This window comes from Saccostrea cucullata, unplaced genomic scaffold, assembly GCF_032062105.1.
Source record: "Saccostrea cucullata isolate Sc308-1 unplaced genomic scaffold, CSIRO_AGI_Scuc_v1 ctg1783, whole genome shotgun sequence".
NCBI classification, from domain to species: Eukaryota; Metazoa; Mollusca; class Bivalvia; order Ostreida; family Ostreidae; genus Saccostrea; species Saccostrea cuccullata.
The window spans coordinates 153,917-176,232 of record NW_026928505.1 but is presented as its reverse complement, the minus strand read 5'-3'; the positions used below and the strand labels follow the sequence as shown (position 1 = coordinate 176,232).

At 32.2% G+C, this 22,316-nt stretch overlaps 1 protein-coding gene across 1 annotated transcript; it reads left to right on the top strand.

The window, feature by feature from the left end:
- The first annotated feature begins 9,569 nt into the window (after nt 1–9,569).
- On the top strand, nt 9,570–17,099 carry LOC134277788 (uncharacterized). Its single transcript, XM_062760095.1, has 8 exons — nt 9,570–9,620; nt 10,948–11,109; nt 11,332–11,551; nt 11,805–11,921; nt 12,132–12,234; nt 12,862–12,951; nt 14,517–14,573; nt 15,801–17,099. Exons 2-8 carry the CDS (start codon nt 11,056–11,058, stop codon nt 15,838–15,840), a joined length of 681 nt encoding a protein of 226 aa, XP_062616079.1. The 5' UTR covers nt 9,570–9,620; nt 10,948–11,055; the 3' UTR covers nt 15,841–17,099.
- The last annotated feature ends 5,217 nt before the right edge of the window (nt 17,100–22,316 follow it).

Genomic DNA, 22,316 nt, shown 5'->3' with positions numbered 1-22,316 from the left:
GGGGCTGATAATGCTGATTTCTGAAAAAAGCTTGTGTTATTTATCCTCAAATCTGTCTTGAAAGACAAGGTTCGTCTCTGATATACATGACAATGGTTCTATTTTCTGTATGTACCGAAATGTGAAAAAAATAATATTCAAAAAGGCGACAAAAGATTACAGTCATGAGTGGGGATAAAATGTAGCTAGGCTTAGAAAGTTTAAATTTCATGATTGTAAACAGCACGTGGGTTTTGAATAATTTCCTTTTGTGTGCTGAACAAAGATCAATGAAGACACACCCATATAACTCTCAAGTGAACCAATCAGACAGCGTTGAATTTTTCAGAAATAGATGAATTCTTCACCATGAAGAATCAATTCTTCGAGAGAAATAGAAGCATTTGATTGGCTGAATTAGTAGGTTATTTTCTAATGGATTTTTGAGCATCGATTGTTGGTTATCTTCAATTATCATTGTTTGAATTACATTTACCATAAAAATCATGGGCGGAAGCAAACAAAATTGTAGATCATTAAATTTTCTGACATCTTTGTTTCGCAAGATGTTAACTTGGAATTTATTAACGAGTACTACTTTTCACGAGTTATGGGTTATATATATATATATATATATATATATATATATATATATATATATATATATATATATATATATATATATATATATATATATATATATATAATATATATATAATCCATAAGAATACAAATATATGCGAGAATAAAATAATCGCAAGCAGACAGACTCGCGTAGTGACACTAATTTAAGTTATCGTAAATGAAAGTGATTCACAGCTTTGCTTTGCTGCGGATTTTGACAAGGGAATTCGGAATATATTGAACACTATCAATCTGTTAGACATAAGGATATGTTGAAATAGTAACCATGGCATGTTGAAACCACTCTTTTGTGGATCTGAGTTGAACGTATCAAAGACTTTCATCGTAGGGAGTTTGGAGAAATTTTAAGATCATGCTTGCCACAGCTCCCATTTAAAATTCTGTTATGATTATATGTTATGAGGGAATATAGATTTCATATTTTTGATTATCAATCTATTTCTGTGAATGTGTTTTAGTAACATTAGGTCTTGCTTGACATTTGTAGGTGTAATTGCATATGGTAGCCGTATCAAATTCTTGGCAACTATTTTCTGTCTCACGATATCAATGTCTTTTAATCATAATGCTCGCGTGGTGCAGTGGTAAAAGCGCCTTCGTCAGAGACGAAGAATAAGGAGTTGATCCTTACTTCGCGGGTCCGAATCCCACCGTGGGACATGGAACGAAAAAGATCCCTCACAGTTCAATGACCCTGAGTGCCGAGTATAGGTCAATATTCCTAGAACTTCAGCAACAAGTTGTGGCGTCTCAGTAAGATTGAAACAATCTCGACAGAGACGTTAAACAAGACACGAGGATTGTCCGTAAAGTTCGTGGACAACTTTGACAATTAAAAACAAACATTGACAAAATATATGACACTGTTTTTTTCATAAAATTCACGTTTCATTTTATTAATATGCAACAAACACACACACTTATACCCGGAGCACTAAAACGAAAATCCTTGAAGATATCTGATGTCAAAAGCCATAAATACATATAACTTTTACCAACATAGTCACAATTCAACTCAATACATCTCTTATACCGCTTTAACCAGTCATCAAAAATGTTTACTAACTGTTCAGGTTTCATGTGTAAAATAATATTGAACACTTCCTGTCTCTGATCCTGCAAATTATCAAAACTCTGTCAGCGTTAAGGACGAATGATACAAATATTTTTTTTTCTTTTGAGGAGACTTAATATCATGTCACAAGTTTAGATAAGTGGATAATGCTTAGACTTTTTTCTCCTAAGAACTGGAAAAGGAAATAGATTTGAAAAATATTACTAATACATGTATTTCAATAAAATAACAAACTTAGTCAAACCACACTCAGGAAAGGTCTACAATTGAAAATAAATTTCGGAAGAGGTTATTTGATGCTAAATGTGTGATATAAACTTTATAAAAATATACAAAGCCAGGTGAATTTTATGAGAAAAAACGAAGTGACAAAAAATCAGCATTAATACATGGGCTGATTTTTACCGTCTTGTCTTTCCAAATAAAATTCAACTGGCTTGGTATACATTTCTAAAGTTTATATTACTATATTAGCATCAAGATAACATATTCTGAATTTTTTCCCATCTGTAAACCTTTACTGAGTGTGATCTGTCCATGTTTCAAATTATATTGAAATATGATTAAAATTTTCCAAGTCTATGTCATTTTCCAGTTCTTAGGAGAAAAAAAATCCACTTTTCTAAACTTGTGACATAATATTATAATAAAATTTGTTTGTATCATCCGTCCTTAAAACGACTTAATTTACGGAAATATACACGGCAAAGTCACGTTACGAAATTCATTGTTTTCAGCTCTGCAATCTCGGAATGATGGTCTTCCTTACGAATATAATTCTGTAAACTGTTCCTTCCGCCCGAAAATCTTACATGTCACTTTTAAAAATACCACAGAACGGCTTCTTTTACTAACATTTCCAGACTGTCATCAAAATTTATGGGTCTTAGTTGGTGTTTTACCGATGTCTAGGCAGAATTTAATGCTGCCCTCTGCTCCACTCTGTCCGAAAACGTCCCCTTGTTTTCACCATACCGATCCTCGATTTCTCAGCCATTTCGAAATTTTGATCGTTCAAATTTTAAAATTTTGACGTTACACCTTTTTTCAACATAATTATGTTAAAGCCGGCCATATGTTTGCGGAATTTTACTGAGTAAAAATGAAATTTATAAAGTGATTAACTTTTTAACGAAAATTTCGAGGTACTCCGGGTCACCATCTCAAGTCTAATAATGAAGCCATAAATGTACAATGTAAATATATATTTAAAATTGAAAATAATTTTACATTAATTTTATAATTCAAATTTAGTTAAGGATTACAAATATGCTAAAAATAAATATCAATGACACATTTTGTATTTAAAATTTAGTTTGTCCAGGAATTTTACCTACATCCTTCGTTCAATCAATAAGCTTTTTACTCATACTTGTTGTCACTCTACGATTTGATCTTAGTTTGCTTTATACTTAGCTCTTCCTAATTTCAGTGTTGAAAATGATGACAATTAAACAAATTCCCCATGATTCATTGTGTATAACAAAGTATTGCTACTAAAATCAATGTGCATTTATAATGAATAGTTAAACATATAGAAACTACAAGCCAATTTTTAACACCAATCGCGCAAAAAAATGCCGGAACATTTCCCCCTATCAGACTACGGTTTTCCTGGTACATGTAAAGGGGTGAAGACATTTAGATTAGATACTATAAAAAGAAAATCCGTGATATATAATATTTTCCTTTCAAAGACGAATTTATGTTCAAGACTCACAATTAACAACAATTACAATTTATATTCACAAAACTCTAGCAATTTGAATGAACCACTATAATAACATTAACCAAACAAGTCCATATGCTGACCGATACAAGGCTGAGTACGTTTCAATTGAACGCTAGCTAGCACGTTTACTTTGGGCATTTACCCGTAACGACACAAAACCACGTGGCTTATTGTGATTCGAAACAGGTCATAAAGGGGTACATGTATATTCGATTAAGCGACACGGGTTACACGAGTCACTAGAGTTGTAAATAAAACAAACTATTTTCGACACAGGTGATCAACCCGTGTTACGCGAGTATACTCCTCAGTTTACCTGGAGTAACAGGTGAAATAAATGGCAGGAAGTAAAGTCGCATTGTTAATGCGAAAATTGTTTCTGCATAAATTTGTCAGTGTTAGTATTAGAAATTTACAACGTCAATGAAAAAAGTCTGCATTATAATTTTGATATCCCTCCCCCCCCCCCCCTTTTTTTTTAGTTTTTAGGTCAACCCCTTAAAATTACGTCTGTTTTATCATGTTTATCATTGGCAGTTTTTAATTTTTTTTTTCAATAAAGTTTATCTTTTTTTTTTAATCTGCCTATAATTATTGCCCGAACTTCTGGGGCCCGTTTTACAAAAGAACTTACGACTAAAACCAAAAACTTATATTGATTATGAATTTTTGAAAATTAACCTTTTTGGAAATTGTTACCATAGAAACATTCTAAATTCTTATAAAGAAGTATAAAATCGCAGAATCAATTTTGGTCTTAGGTGTAAGTTCTATTGTAAAACGGGCCCCTTGTTTACAAAAGTGTCTAATAGATGCATATTGATTCACTAAAATTATTTTGATATATTTTACAATCGCAGCATAGATATCTCGTGTTTATTACCTAATGAAGTTAAATTGTTATTATTTATAATTTTTAACATAATTGCAGGATCAAATGTGAGAGCAATTTCAGTTACATGCATGTATTACATTGTAAGCTTATAATCAAAGTACTCACAAGTACAGAGAGCCGGGCTCATTTACAGAGTAGAATAGATTTCTTACATGAATCACGTTTATATTCTGATGAAAAAATTATTTTAAAACTATCGATATAAATGATAAGACACTGACAGTGAGTTTTTCAATCCTAATACCACGGTCCAATATTGTCAGAATCAGAATTAATCTGGTACCGCAGCTGAATGTACATAAACAGGCCAGTCTGGTTCCCTCTCCTGCTTTACCTCGTATGTGTAGAGAACTACGGTAACACTGATTATCAAAAATCCTTACGCTAATGAACTATGTTCTTTGACTTATGAAGTTTTCAAAGTCATAACTACTTATGTTTATTTCATATAGATAAAACTTCGTTTTATTTTTGTTGCTTTATTTAGCGTTTGTATTATCTCAAACGCGGTTGAGAGTAAGAACTATATTTTTTACACGTAACTTTAAAATGGCGACTATGGGGTCAACATCCTGCCTTGAACAGGATCACATAAGCCGGCAGTTGCTCTTTGAGCAAAAAGCCCGGATAAAAATGGAGGTCGGGTCCCCAGAACCAACCGGTTCTTTGTTTACAATGAATGTTATAAGTATATAAAAATTACCTTATCAGCCTTTAATTACAATCGTAATAATTACTGAACAATTTCATGTGTATTTTTTCAAAAAAAAAAAATTAGTTGAAATATTGAACATTAAATTTACAGACTCAAAATTAAAATCCACAGCCAAGTAAGACCATGAAAAACACATACGCTCAAGTTTTCTTTTTTTGTAAAATTATATGTCTCTCACATCCTATGACTAACACTATATTAATGAAAAATGTCAGCTTTGGTACTTTTCTGACCAATTATTATAGCTCGTGCAAAATTTTACCGGGGGGGGGGGGATACAGGCACGTAGCAGCTGGTGGAAGCGCTCCCCACACTTTTTTCCCAAACATCTCTTTCCTTTTAAAAATCTTCGTTGAAAGACCACCGATTGCTTCCTCTCCCTTTTTGTTACAGTAAAGCCAAGCAAGGCTGAAGTCGTATCGTATGAATAAAATTTGGTACTGAAGGAAGTGGAACCTACATCGTCTTCCTCCAACTAAATAGAAGTGTCGTTTTTTTTCTCTGGCTTGCCCCCCCCCTTCAAAAACGATGGTACGTCACGATTATATTTATAACTATTTCCATGTATGTATGTGGAGACATTCTTATTCTACTTTTTATTTTAATTAGAGGAGGAATTGACCTTTTAAATAATATTGCAAGAATAAATAATCTATAGAATATATATACAGGCATCTGACGTTACATGTACTCATTTTTCGTTTAATAAAAAAGAATATACCCATACCTAAAAGAAAACTAAGTTACGACAGGTTCCTGTGGTAGTACCGGTATCTGTAAAGAACAATTTTTTTTGAACAATTAATTTCAGCTTTGATGTCTTGTATAAAATTTTCTGCTATTCTTTATTTGATAATTGGATATTATTTGTTAATCAATTGTTTGTCCTGTTCAAACCCGATATACAGGGAATATACTGTTTTCCCCGCCATATTTATACAAACACTAAACAACACAAGATGTTTTATTTAGATCACTTGAGTTCAATCAATGAGCATGCGCATATTTAACACTAGTGCGACACGGGTTGTCTTAATCGAATACACTCAAGAGGTTTATCGCAAGCTAATGAAGACAGCGAAGAGGTTCAAAATCACAATACTTTTTATTAAAAAGCATAGAGCACAAGGTTGTTTAACAAAGATATTTTTACTCAACATTTACACATATAATATACTCATTATATATCAAACTCGATTCTGAACAAGCCTGTGCTTGGTGTTTACGAAAGCTTCAATGTGTGTACCTGTCACTGATTTCTTTTGATATTTATGAAAATCAAAGGACCCCAAGTTCAAAACGTAGATTCGTTTGCTGCGTATATCTATTATTTGGCATTTTTAGATGAAGACTCAAATAATAAAGACATTAGTTAATATAACATTTAATTCTTAAGGCCTTTGATAAATGTTCGAAATTTGACGAGTAACAGGAACCACAGATAAGCCTTATTGAGACTTGTCCTTTATTAGGGACATTCGATCCTGAGATTTTGAGCATATTTTGGTCAGGTCCTTTATTTATAAAATTCTGCATCATTTTTGAGTTCTAACATTAAATCTGAATTCTACAGTGCAAATTAAACTATATTCAATGAAAAAACCGCGATTAAGTTCCCTTCAAGTAGAATTAAGCTAGGGACTTTATTTTGTTGGGGAAGGATTTTTAGACGAAAATGATCAGTTTTCCCATTTTGAACTATAACAGTGCTGTTAATTTTGGATTCCTATTTTACCATCCTAGTTGCACACAAAGCTGTTTTTGCAGTGAAATGTGTTATACTGGTTCTTAAATATCTATTTAATTATTTCCTATGAACTCTTTACCAACGAAGTGTGACAAATATAGTAAATATATTCTGAAAATCCAGGGAAAAAATTGAGCCAATTTTAACGTAAAATTGACATTTTTTTTTGGTAATATCTGAAAATTTACATCACATACCCCAAATTTTGATGTTCTTTTCTAAATATTCAAGATAAATTTGACCTATTTGCTTAAAATCAGAAAAAGTTTTAGACTTTAAAATAATTTTCTTGCTTATTAAATTTTCAGTGCCAGAAAAATCACATTTTATTAGTGCAGAAAGGTCAAATAATTGATTGTCGAAGCAATTTGAAACTTTTTCTGAGTCACAAGTTTTAAGTGTCTTTTTTAAACAAATTTAGAGTTCATTTTGTTTCATGCTTTAATTGGATAAAAATATTGGAGGGAAAAGGTTAAAATGTAATTTTAAATTAAGACACAAATTTTAGTGCAAAAAAGTAAAATTAAATGTATTGAAGCGCCAAAAGAAGCGTATTGACCCCCATTTCTTGATTTGAATTTTAATCAAGCTAAGTATACAGAAACTAAAAATATACTTGGAAAAAAAAGTTTAAGACTTTAAATATCAGGATCGAACGTCGTTAGAGTAATTGGTTTGTTTGTAAGATTCGATGCGGACTTCAAAAGTGGAATTACCTGACAACCCATGGTAAGAACTAGCTATCCAAAAGGTGCATAAAGCAAACTTTTTGCAGGGAAAAGAAGATATTCTTGAAGTAGCCGAAGAACTTGGCAAATGAAACAGAAGCTAGTAGAAGTATTATGAGGTTAGGTACAAGAGGAGAATACATTTCTTGGCGCACAAGTGAAAAGTATTCTAGAAATTGATGTACATGTAGTGGTGGATGAATAGTAAATTGGAGAAAATTGAGACATTCAGATCCTCATCACCATCAATAGAAACCCAGGAGAAAAACAAGTTTCCGTCTCTAGGAAAGAGATAAATTTTAGTCCTGCGAAATTAATCATCAGACTGAACAGGCTTTATAACAATTGCTATCACAAAGGCGTCGGAACCGGAAGAGCTAGGTGGTTATCTTTTTCCAAAGATAAACTTCGTATAGACTTTTAACATCATGGCATTGGTTTATACCCCCACTTTCCGCAGGCAGGTTGCAGTATGCACTGGTGGATTAATATATTTAGAGGGGGACCAGGGGCTCGCCCCCATTTTGTGTAAAAAAAAAAATTATTTGATAAATCAATGTTTTTGGTGTGGTTTTATGCTCCCAACCCGGCCTTAATCTAGGTGCCCTCCCCCCTTTTTTAGAATTTCTGGATCCGCCACTGGAATAGGGTAAAATAGGGAAAGTGGCGGTGTTTAACATTGTTATTGTGTAACAACTTTCAAACAATTAAATTTGGTTCGTGTTTTAAACCAGATGCCATGAAATTCACAATTCACAATTTTGAAAGAGGCACCATTACTTCTCATAATTATCAACTTAGCATGCTTACGTTATTTACTTAATACCCGGAGGGAGATCAGAGTAACAAATTAAATAGAAAATGCACTTCTACTTTATATACAGTTAAGCACCTTATCAAAAAAAAAAACTCTGACCCAGGGGCCACATATTTCAAAATTTTGCAACTTTTATCATAAAAAATGTTGATTAATACATTAATACCAAAGAGCAGATTTCAAAGCATTGATTTATTTTCAGACTATGTAATCTCCACCCCAACCCCCCTTACCCAGGGGGCATAAAAAACACCACTTTGCTAATTGTACCTTTCTTTATCATAAATATATATACTTGTGTCATTGGCATAAAACCCAGGAGCAAAGGAAAATATTATCAAAGAATTAACTAATGTATTTTTCACTATATAACCAATAGAGCCCCGCCCTAACACCAGAAACCCTGATCCTGGGGCCATATAATTCAAAATTTTGGAGGAGGCACTCTTGCTCATCATATCTATGTACTTAGTTTATTTAATACCCAGAAGCAGAAAAGAAGATTTTTAAAGAATTTATGCATTTTCACTTAAAATTCAATAGAGCCCCGCCCTAATACCAGAACCCCTGACCCTGGGGCCAAAAAAATTCACAAATCTGTAGGAGGCCCTCTTGCTCATCATAACAATGCACTTAGTTAGTTTATTTAATACCCCGGAGCAGAGAAGAAAGATTTTCAAAGAAATAATGCATTTTCACTATATTATCTATATTTTTTGTAGAGGGCTCAATGCTCATTACATTCATGGCAACAGTTTGCCTGCTTGATGTCCAAAAGTAAAGAAGATTTTTAAAGATTGCAATAATCTTAGTGTTTTTGGCCCAACCCCTCAGGCCCGGGGGGGGACCATGAAATTCATAATTTTTGTTCCCCTTCACCCATAGATGATGTATACCGAATGTGGTTGAAATTGGTTCAGTGGTTTCTGAGAAAAAACTGAAAATGTTCAAATGTTAACACACGACGCACGACGACGGACAAAAACGGATAGCAATAGGTCACCTGAGTTACTCAGGTAACCTGAAATATCCCCCAGGTTTTTTGGGCTTTTCAGGTATTTTTGAAGGTCTAAAAAAATTCTTACAGTTAGCCCCCCCCCCTTTCAACTTGCTGGTCACATAGGAGCATTATCAAACACATTACAGTACAACACCAAAGTCTGTGCTGTATGAATCAATACATTCAACTGCGCAATTCGTCCTACTTTAATGCGTCAGGGTCAAATGATAATTGTTTACTATTTTAGGAGTCCTGGCCGACAAGTTGAAGTAAACAGTGCAAGAAAGGTACCTTGAATGCTATGCAAAGAAAGTACCACTTTACGTCTTGCATGCATCTTTATAATTAACATTATGTTTAATTTCGGGTGATTTTATGTTTATTTTTATCTTTCATTTTACAAATCTTTTTAAGCAGCTGGGGACTTTGAAGTTTATCTAAAGGATACCAAATACTTATTTTTTCAGCACTGACCAGTGTTGGGGACATATACCTAAATGTAGGATTTAAATATCTTGGATGTATCGGAAAAATCATTCATATGTGCATATTCCTCGGCGAGGAGTCGAACGCCCAACGCCGAGATCTTCGATCAGACGCTCTATCGACTGTGCTACCACAGCCGACTATTTAACATTGTTTAAAATCCTACATTATCTAAGTTATTTTTTAAACTCAGCTATTTTTAAGAATTAAAAATTTCCTGGGATTTACTTTCGTTTTCATTTACTCATAATTGATTTAAAAATCGGTCAAGTTCTCTATATATAATAATCAACATATTAACATATTCCATGCTTATTACAATATTTGTATAAGAGATAGTTAAGTCTAAGTGCCTGAAAATTTTTTTTCTTTTATTATACATCTAGCTCCAAATCATATTATTGAACTATTTACCGTTTGAAATTAAATTAGCTACATTATCTCTTTTCAGATTCTTCTTGAGTTCACGATATTCTATCCCTTTGTTAAACATTACAGTCATGATGTCCTATTTTGCATGCAACTCATTCCCGTCTAGTCTTTATTTACGGTGAACTGAAGTTGGTTTAAGTTTTGAGTTAATAAGCTTGTTAAGGAAATGAGAAATCTTCGACTAATTAGTTTTACTTTGGTATGTTTGTGCGTCTGAAAGGATGGGGGTCCACATGACGTGTTCTTAAAATTATATTTTTATATATAATTATGTTTTTTAATATTCTGAAAAAGTAAATGTGATATTTTTAGTGTTAAAAATAGATACAAGATCATGAGAAACTGTTAAGTATACACGGAAATCCTGCAAAACCGAGAGTGACGTATCAGGAAAGAAGATGTGAATAGAAAGAAGCATTTGAAAAGCATACGTTCGGATCTTAGTTTGACCATTCAGTTAGGATCATTATCTTCACCTTATCATTCAACGCCGCACATTAATGTACATGGGGAATTATCCGCTATTTCTTTAATATAAATTACACATTTGTTGAATTAACAAGTTTCGATTTCGGACTTTTTTCTAGTTCGCCTCATAAGAATTTACAAATTTACATTTCTGTTGTTTTAATGAAATTAAACTTCGAAATAGATCGCCTACTTTACTTTTAGTTTTAAACTTTTACTCTATTGTAGGATTATCAAGCTTTTGGACGAAGTACATTTTGTGACAACTCTTTAAAAAGAACTCTTTATGGGATTGATATAAAGGATTGCACTTCGAGATTGTTTCCTGCACACATTATGCTGTTTATAAAAACACTTTGTTGTCTGCTAATTCTTTTTTATGATATGCAGGTAATTTGTACTTACTCACTGCTTTGATTAAAATTGAATTGTATATTCTGTTGTAAAAATAAATAATTATTATTGGGAAAATTGAAAATGGATAGATATATCTCATAAAATAGCAAATCTGATATCAAATTATCAAGTAGTGTAATCTTTCCATTGACTCTAGCAACTGAACTCATTAATTGTTTTTAGCTTATTTATATATCTTCCTGTCACATCTTGTAGGTTTTGTGTGACACTAACTGCCCAAGCATACAGCAGACTGCCAGGCTTGTTTATGAATGTCCAAAGAGCGAAGTAGAATGGAATGAAGCTGCTACCAGAATGAACTGCAAATATATAATGCAAAATTGTTTACAACAAAGCCAGTATAAATACCATTGTGCTTTGAATGTCTTTCTAAATGAATCGTGGGAATTATGTAGCATAATGAAATACATGCTCGGTAATTTAATTACTACGTTTAGCTTATCCTATTTCTTTTTTTTTCTTTTCCATGACATATATATTAACGACTGAAAGACTATTTCACTTTGAATGCGAATATTAAAGTTGTGAGTTTGATTCTGTATTGACTTTAAAAAGACATGTTTTATTTACAGTAATATATCAGTTTATCAACTTTGTATCTATAAAAAGTTGTTGATAGCCAAAAATGTCATCTTTTATCGCAACTAAAAAAATCCTTATTTTCAAAGGTTATTGCATGGAATACAATGTAGAAGGACAGAGAATTCAAAACAATTATCATCGGAAATGTTTGGTTTTGAATCCCCCTTGTCCAATAAGATACAAATCAACAGAGGCACACAAATGTAAAACGTTATCTTTATTTTTTTTGTTGATACATTTATAATAGCATCTGAGATAAGAAGAATGCAGTAGTAATCACATTACTGTGCTGAAAAATCCTTTTTTTAAAAACAGATCTAGAATATAAGTAAATTACCATGTCTTGGCAATATTTTCACAATAGCGAGTAATCTTGCTTTGATTTTCAACATAAAGGTTACTTTTTTTTCCAGATCAATCCTGCTATACAAAAGTGAAGAAAAATAGTCTCCTTACCTCTATCCTTTCTGAAACGACTTTAAAGCTGGTCGTTACTACAAACAGCAACAAAGACAAGTAGGTAAATCATGTATCGTAATGCTCTATCAATATCCATGCGTGTACATAGTTGTCAATACCGATGTCCATGACTACGCTTAAGTCTTTTTGAACTGTTTAAAAGTCCCACCACATTTACTTTGTAACACTGTGGACTGGAAAGATTTCAAACACTATCGACATTGTCATTATATCCATAGGAAAAAGCTGCCCCTATAGTTTTCGAACCCAAAATTCTCCTTATTGTTCACGGAAAGGTGTACTCAGTGACGGACTGTTGTTGAGGTGATAAATCTTTTCGAGAATTCTAACTTGCATTGCCAAAGAGAATTGTCAGGTGAATCAAAATGTTTGTATAAAAGCTGCTGACCCTATGATTTATTTGAAATAGATGAACTGATATTCTTGTATTATTAAGTGACCTCTTGGTTTCAACAACATAAACAAGACCACACATAGTACATTCTATTCCATTGACAACAATAGACGATTTGCAGTTCAAATTTTCCCAAATTTTGGTATAGAAGCTCTTTCTAGATTACTGGTGAAAGACGTGCTAGTTATCAAAATTTCACAGGTTTAACAATTTTACAGAACATTTTGAAATAGAAGACGAATTTATGAAGATTTATTATTGATTTACAGGAATCAAAACGGAGATTTACAAAGAGTTTGGATAATTGTTGTTACGTCAATTGTTTTCGTAGGAATAGTTGCAGTGATTGTATATATAAGGTGAGTACATCCATAAATATATGAATTATACAACCATTTTAGTTGGAATCAAAATAAGTTTTTCTTTAAGATTTCCTGATGTACGAGGGCCGTTCAAAAATTACGCGGACTGTGCTATTATTTACTCATACAGACGTCATATAGTTATGAAATTTCACAGAAATATGTATCTTAAAGATTCCAATAAATTTTGGAGAAAACTTTTGTATTCTAAAAAAGTTCTACTAAAATTAGCGGTATGTTGATATCGCTGATGGAGAGGTACGGAGCACAGCAAAAATATTGAAGCAAGAACATGCGGAATCCAAAATTTAACTCATTAATTTTCTATAATTCGTGATATTTTTCGACAATTTTTTCAAATGTATCTTTGAATTGCTCTATTATTATGCATTTAAATTTCTAACGTGATAGTTGAAGTACTAACAGAAATAAAGTGATTTTTCTCTGATGCGATTCCAGTGAAAACGACTGTGAAAATGACGTCTCCTGAATTGACGGCGCACCACACTTTTGTTAAATTATGTGTAATGCTCGAGATATCGCCAACATATATCCAAAATATGCTTAATAAAACATGTCGTAATTTAGGGTATTCGTGATATTCGTCCACAAAAAGCAAATTTTAGACCGCTAGACTTCTAGAAAAAGGCTATACGGGAGGACGGGAAAAAGATTATCGAGGAAAACTTTATCCGGACTGTAAAGAACGTGATTGAGACTCACCAATATCACACTATATGTCGTAAATACCTGCAGTTTTTGGTTTTAAAACAAAAAAGAAAATCATTTACTTGATTAATAGACTTAAGCTTGACAAGAAATGGTGTTTGGATGTTGAGTAGATAAGGTAATTCAAACTGTACAGATACTCTTGAGAAATTGTTGAGAAAATGAAAGCTCAATATAACATATATTTTAGTATGCCTGTGACGTCGAAGATTTTGCCGCTCCGTGACTAAATGATATGTCCTGAAAAATCACTCAAAATTCCAATTTACATTTTGATATGAAATTTTGAAGACCACATAAGTAAAGATTCTTGTATATTATCTGTAACATTTTGTCCAAGTATGTCGTCAAATATTTTTTCTGTGCAACAAGTCCGCTAACGCGCATCATGGAATATGCCAGCGGAGCAATTGCTATTCATAACGCCATGTTCACTAAATAACTTTGTTTATTTCTGAAGTAAATCGAAGTGATTCTATAGATGTTATATGCATCTTATGTATCTTATGGCATCCAGTTAAAAGAGGCGTCTGGTCGTCAAAACGTTGGCTGTCTATGCGAAAAATAATTAACCACACACTTTAATTATCAAAATATAGAAACCTACCACAAAACCCACAAATTAGAAATGAGAATCCCTCACTTTCAACAGCACACTTCATAATTTCATTTCTTGTTATAATAAGCTAATATTTGCATCAATATAAAATAATATACATTAAGTAATTAAATATACTTAGTCAACCAACCGAGTTCACCATGCGCCATACAGTCCAGAGTAGAAATATAACATTTCCTTTGCTCTTATTTTGAGTGAAATCTTTCCATTTCAGATGGAGAAGAAAGAAGCGAAACAGATTAAGAAATAGAAGCAAAAGACTGTTTTTGAAGTAAAGTGTATTTGTTTATTCTTTTTAATTTCCTATTTTTATTTCCGTGAAAAAAATCTGAATGAAGTATTTTTGCAGTACATTTATTTTCCTAAATATATCATCATAACAGCAGAAATACAATATATTTTTTTACAGAGATAATACTAGGGCTGTTCAATGAATGTCCTGAACATTATGACATACATCATATAAGCCATATGACATTGAGCTTGACTTTCTCTCATGGTTGAATCTTTAATGAATTGATAACAGTTGATGTGACCACTTTTTATTACATATAATCTCATTATGAGAAGCTGGGAAAGAAGGGGCTAATCGAGACAATGCATTATCAATGCTTGGTAATGAATCAGTTAACTAGATTGAAATTAAACGCTTCATTAAAGCTGCTGTAAAACATGTTAAGAATCCAAAAGAAAAATTCACTGCAATATGTGAAATTTACAGTAACCAAAGTCAGTTTTATGGACACATAAGCAGATGGATTTCAGTATATGGATAACAAAAATAATATACTGGGTTCAAAAATGTGTACCGTCCTTGGCGACAAGGATTTACAACAATCATTGCATTGTTTGCCAAAATTCAACACATTATCACGGATGATATTTGAGTGACTTTCAGAAACAGTGCAAATTTCATAGGCAGTTTAGATGCATCATTTGTGGGGGAAGGGGGGGGGGGTAGATCACATTGTAAAAAAAAGAGCTAAGTACTCTATTTTTCAGTAATGACTGAAAATGATAGCATATAAGAATATCTATATAGTAGTCTTTAAAAAGCAGACTTTTTGTTATCCATGTTTGTCTGAACAACACTTCAATACATTGCTTTAAACCCTCAAAGCAAATTAACAATACGACGCAGTTGACAATAACAGCAAAGGTCTGAAAAGAGCAAAGAGTTGCAAAAGCACAAACTGAATTCTCATTTGTTGTTCTAATTCTTATTTGTGGCGACAGTTCAATTTTTGGAGAAGTCTAGAAAGCAAATGTTTTGCAAAAAAATTGACAGCAAATTAACAATACGACGCAGTTGACAATAACAGCAAAGGTCTGAAAAGAGCAAAGAGTTGCAAAAGCACAAACTGAATTCTCATTTGTTGTTCTAATTCTTATTTGTGGTGACAGTTCAATTTTTGGAGAAGTCTATAAAGCAAATGTTTTGGAAAAAAATTGAATCATTAAGACTAAATTATTAAAAAAACATTTTTGTTTCTTTCAGAGCACCGATGACATCATTTATTGAAAAGCCCTTATATTAGCACAGACACAAAGTCTGACACATCTGTCAGGAAAAAAAAGGAAAATGGGAAAAATACAGGAAAGAGCATTGCACTTTGTTTATGTTGACTATAAAAATTCTTACCTGTACGATTTTATCCATAAGAAAGGGGCATGAACACAGTTTCAACTGAAGTTTTTTCACCAATTTTAATTTTAACAATTCCTAACCAGGGCAATTCTAATGATTAGCAAAAATTTGAACATCATTTGTTGATTTACAAAGGAGATACAGGTATGAGAATTCTTCATAATGTAAACAAGGCTCGTGCCTTGTTTTTGTTTTCATTTAGGAAATCTGTTATAACAAAACGAGATTCAAAAGATCATTAGAAAATGTCTAATCGTATTTGGAATTAACTTCTTTGTTGCAAAAAAATCTGCTTTGACCAACACTATCAGCATTTTAACCTATAAACTTTTAGATATGAATCCGCAAAACTATGGAATTCTTTACCAGAATCTTTTAGAAATATTACTACCTTTAACCAATTCAAATCAAATATAATTTGTTGGTGTTGAAATTGTCGCTAATTTTATTTTTAGAAACTATAATAAACAGGGTTTATTTTATTTTTAGTTTGTTGGCCTTAATGTAAAAAATACCATGTCATTGTAAAGCACCACGGAGGAAAATAATGATATTTAGTAGTGTGGTATAATTTTTAAATACTTTTTCTTGTTATCACGCATGATTGTTGTATTATTTTATGTAACGTTATTATGTAATTAGAAATTAGCTCTTCATGACTAATGTTTTTTGTTGATGTACCCGACTTTAGATAAAAATCATCTTTCATATTTGGATATTTTACCGGAAAAAGACGTTGATGGTATTTTTACAATCAAGCTTTCTGATAAACCTGATGACTTAAGCTCTTCAATCGTCGACTTCTCTTACTTTTACAACAATATACCTCATCACCGAGATGTATCCATATACGGAGTATATATATATCTTAGTTGATTCTATATGGAAGAGCATGTTCTACGTATGAAAAAAAAATGCAACGAGGTAAATTATTGACAAACAGTGTAAAATTCTTTTTAAAAATAAATGGTATTTTAAAAAATAAAAATATTTATGCTTTTAGAGGGAACCAGCCCTCAGGATATAAATAAGAAGACATGTAAAATAAGCGAATCTGAGATGGCGAAAGATTTACATCCCCTTTGAAATAATAATCAAAACGATCATTTATGATATATTTTGCATACAAATAAAAATTGTAAAATATTACTTTAAAATTATACAGAATTTGTTATATGAAAAGTGTATGAACATTATTTCTTTGTTTGCATATATATTATTTAAGCATTCTGAGAAATGCCTTGCATATATTTACATTGTTGTAAGTGTAATGGTGCTTAGTCAGTGCCACCATCCCTGGGAGCTGCCAATTTGATTAATAATTTATATAAAAAAATGTTTTTAGTAGCATCTGGGAAATAAAGAACTAAAAAAGATATTTCATTAGGTGCCCACTGACCTACTAAAAATCAGCATTATCTTACTAGCATCAGAGTATTAATAAAAAAAAGGAAAGACAATTAATTGAATTATGAAAATTATAGATACAAAGTGAACTAGAGGTATTGTCAGCAATGAGCTCACTAAATGATACATGTACCCTGTCGCCGCCCATACGGTTAAAATGACAAAATCCATGTTTTGTTGTGGCCGGAAAACCCAAAAAATCTGTTTCGGATCAAAATGTAACATAGGAGGTGCACAATGGCAATCTATAATAAATATTCTGTGAAAGTTTCATTAAATTTCACTCTATGGTATAAGAGGACTTGCGGAAGAGATGGGTACTCAAAGTGTGATAGATAGACGGACGGACGGACGGCTAGACGGAAGGACGGACATATACTGATTACTATATTCCTTCCAGCTTTTCAAGCGGGGGTATAGATATAATGATTAAATAATCATATAAGGCACTTTTATTGCTTTTAATGGCAATGCTGAAATTCAGTGAATATTTCCAGTAGAATGATGCTACTTCCGGCAGCTTTTCAATTGACCTTTAAATTTATAAACTGCATCAGGATAAGGATAAGTAGCATTAAATCAGCAAGCATAAGAAGCATTCATTTAAGCAAGACAATAAAGCATTCAAATTAGCATTGATGCTGTAAAAATATATAGTTTCCTTCACTATGTACCATCTTCCGAGAAGCGTTAAACTCAAGACAATTCATTTAAAAGAAATTACATAACAATTTGTATAAATTAAAAGAACTCAAAATTCAACATCCCGACAATACTTGGAGGTAATGTGAGCAATGAGCTCACTAAGTGATATCCCCGCCTTCCAAATGAATATAATGGCAGTGTCCATGTTTTGCTATGGGATACCCAAGATCAGAATGTAAAATAGGAGGTGCACAATGGCAGTATGTAATAAAAGATCCTGTGAAAGTGTCATCAAATTCTATTCAGTGCAAAGTGAATAGTTGCGGATGAGAAATGGGTACCCTAAGGGATACAGACGGACGGACATCACGATTACTTTATAACCCCCCCCTCCCCACTTTTTAAGCGGGGCTAAAATGAGGTCATGAAATGGACATATATGTATGTTGTTATATTTAAACTGAATATATACAGTATATAAACATGACAATAATGACAAGAATGCGTTATATCTACTTTCCTTGTGCAACAAAGTGAAAATCTGATTGATAAAAAGTAAGTTAAGAAATATTTTACCCTGTGTTAATACAATTTCACATAACCTTATGCATTTCATGCAGTTGCTGAATAAAAACGTTCTAAAACAATAAAAGAAAAATAAACTAGACAATTTAAATTTGGGTAAGACACTTACAAACACTCGTTTCTTTTTCCTTTCAATATACATGTCTATTATTCATTTAAGAAAAGCAATTTTATTAAACTTCTATTTTGTTTTTAGATTTGTGAAACACATTCAGAGATTATTTCGATCTGAGCAGTCTCTTTTTCATTAAAAAGATTGTTATACAATTGATGATTGAAAGCTAGGTTTTTCACGCTGAAACAATAATATTATCAATTTAGTCAATCAACTTAATACGATTTTCATAAATGGAGGAATGTATGAAATTATCCACCCCCCCCCCCCCCTACTTTAAAGGCAACAAACCCTGTTTGCGAAAAAATTCTGATTTTAATCATTGTTTATTATCAAACCTGACTTCAATGATGGAAATCTTTTAGTGGTAAATTCAAACAAAGTCAACTAATGATGGTAACATTGACTTTTATTTCCTATTGCTTATAGTTTTCAGATATAATCATGCAACATTTACATACAGTTTTGAAACCATTATTTAAATGAGCTTTATGATTCTAATATTATTCTAATTACTAGTATCTTGCATCATTAAACCAAATATTTCCATTTCTATTAGCTTACTCCGTGATATCTCTTTGAAGGTTAATGGAGTTTATTTCCTGATTATTCTACCAGAATGTAAATTAATCAAACTCATAGGCAAAGAGAAATGGGGGCTTGTACGCATGTTAATCTTGAGCACGTCTGTCTTTGTATCTGACGCTAGGGAAGCCGAATATGCATGTAAATCTCGTGCGGTTGTGTTTGGGTTTTGTCGTCAGTGGGCGAGGACTATTGAAATTGACATGGGAGTAATTTTAATCTATGAATCTCATTTTTTTTTTAACTAAATCTACACTTTTATTTCATAATGAAATGAAATGAAAGTATACGTAATCATTGTCTAGCTGGTATAGTATGCCAAGGACATCACCAATAGTGGGAAATGTGAGATAATTTATCCCTCGATTCCCGCTATCGTTAATGCACTGGTATACTATACTGCCTAGACAGTGATTCCTTACATATAAAATTCCAATTAGAACAATTATTTTTGTTTTGTACATACGAATATTACAATCATTCTGTTATTTCTGACGTTGGAAGAAGTGTTTTATTTTATTTTCTATGTATTATTTGTTTTATTTGAATACTGTAGAAGTACTTTTATCAGCGTAATATTAATTTACGCTTTAAACGCGGTCACAAACTTTCCGCGGAAATAAGTCTCATCGAACTTAATTCAAATATAAGGCATATAAGGAAAAGGAGAGTCTTAAGATATCCGCGTAATTTTCTATCAGCGGATTAAATAGAAATAGAGATTCCGCGGAATTATGACCCCGTGGAAAAAGTACGTCTACAGTATGCCTACAGTATATCATGGTTTGAATAAAAAGTCATTTATGAAACTGCCATATGTTATTCACTTATCTGTCCATTTTTCTCAATCTATAAGTATTCCTTCCATTAAACAAGGTAAAGCTACAAAGGCGATTTTTGTTCATTCCTAAATTTATTTCTATATAAGGGTGTCATCCTTTCTTATTCAGAATCTTCGTATAGGTTATGGGACTAATAACAACAGGTTCCGTTTTATGTGAAGGCTGCAATATATATGCATAATTCATGTTCTGAATTTTCTGCGTGGATGGAATAATTCCTGATGAAAACCTTTCCATAATTTCATGTGTATTACTTTTTGAAGTAGTATGTAGTGACGGAAATTCTTGATATTGTTTTTTTCTTTAAGTAAATGAAAAAAAACACACAGATGAGAGTATTAAACAGGGAAATGAGTCCCCTTATGACATACAAAGACGATGTAATCTCTTCTATTTTAACTGTTGTTTTCGGTAAGGTAACTGTAGATAAATGCAATTAGCCCTATATATTGTCTTGCTAATAACCTTGCGCAAAATAGAAATTAGCCTGTTGCTCATCTGAAAATAAAGGTCAAGTTTATCATCTGAAGCAAGTCCAGTAGCGTGCATCCGTAGATATATTAAACATGCAACAGGGAGTTTATAGTAACTTTTAAATAAAACCCGTTTTTAATAATGATGAAGCCTTATCACAAACTGCAGCATCAGAAACCTGGACACGTACAATGTGATACCGTATAAGCAGAATTTTTAGCAAGGATTTAATTTTGGCATTATTAGCGAGGGTGCTGATATCTCTAAAATTGAATGTCAATAAAAATTAATTGCGTTTTATTTGTAAAAGTTTCTTAGCATTTTAAAATCACTAAAACTACTCCTCCCTAAAGATATATTACCAAATTTCTGGGACAAATACATGTAGCTAAATTTGCGTTTTGCTCAAATTTCAAGTTATATGGTATATACTAAAGGCATCTTCCATGGGTCTATGATTCATGTAGAGGAGAGAAGTACATGTACTTGAAAAGAGAATTGCTGAAAATCTCTCATTTGTGAAGCCGATGTCGACATCATTAAGGAGAGAATTCAATGTAAACCTCGTGTGGCAGATCTGATTCATTTATGCATGTACAATTTATCATATGAATTGTCCATTTTATTGTATATATATAGTTGACCGAATGATGCTGAAGACCTGCTACCAATGCATCCTTATGCAGACCATTTGCCAAAAGATTGATTGTGATCGATCAAGACTTTCAATACGCCAGTTTCGAGATTGTAACTCTCCTACGATAGAGGCGCAAAAAGTATCCATTTCGGAAGGTAGGTGGGACAGGTTGTCTCTGTACATAAACGTGCATAAGTAAATGAACGATATTTATGGCTTTTAAAATTTATTAAATGTTATAAAAAGATAATGATATTAAGCAGTGATGCATTTGATGATTTTATCAAGTTCAACTATGCATATTTACAAATCTACTTTAAATCATAGGTACTTGAAAACGAAAGAAACGTCATAGTCTTAATAAAAAGTAACCGATTTTCTTGATCGTACAACCTTTTTTTTTTTTTTTTTTTTACAAAAAAAAAGTTTGTGGGTTTTTTGAAATTATAGTAAGGAAAAGAATCAATGTGTCATTTAGATAGCCTACGTACAATAATCAGATGCATATGTATCGGTTTTATTAGAGGTCCTAATTTCTTCCCTCGTCTGAAAAGTCTCACTTCCACCGACATTTTCTTTTTTGTTACGATTTTTTAACTTTAAAAAATGACTTCTTTAAATTAATTCGGTTATTCTCGAAATGTAGAGTGCATCCTGACAATCATGTAGTTATGATAAACCAGTATATCGATGATACAATGTATCCAATATATAAATATCAAATATAGTTGTCCCACCTGTTTGTTTACGCGGCAACGAAACTCTCCTCCTTAACGAAAGAGCGCACCAAGGGAAATAATCTCGAAACTTGCGTATTGATTTTATGATTTAGGGTTTGGTCGGATGACAGAGGATAAATCTTCTGGATTATTGGGTCCATTTTACTCCTTCATTTGTATTGTTTTGAACTTTTGAGCTTGAATAATACTCGATATCCTCATATCTAATTTCATATAAATAAAAAAAAAAACAATAGAACGTTTTTGCACTTCAATTGAAATCCTGATTCGAAAAAGAAACCAATTTTACAATCAATTCATTTTAAAGGGAAAGGGTCATTAAAAAAACAAAAATAA

Bases quoted from the DNA above. Each gene is read 5' to 3' on its own strand.
- LOC134277788 (XM_062760095.1), top strand. From the start codon at position 11,056: ATGCTGTTTATAAAAACACTTTGTTGTCTGCTAATTCTTTTTTATGAT. The intron at 11,552-11,804 runs GTAATTTAATTA...TTATTTTCAAAG, and splicing joins CATAATGAAATACATGCTCG to GTTATTGCATGGAATACAAT. The intron at 14,574-15,800 runs GTAAAGTGTATT...TGTTTCTTTCAG, and splicing joins AGCAAAAGACTGTTTTTGAA to AGCACCGATGACATCATTTA.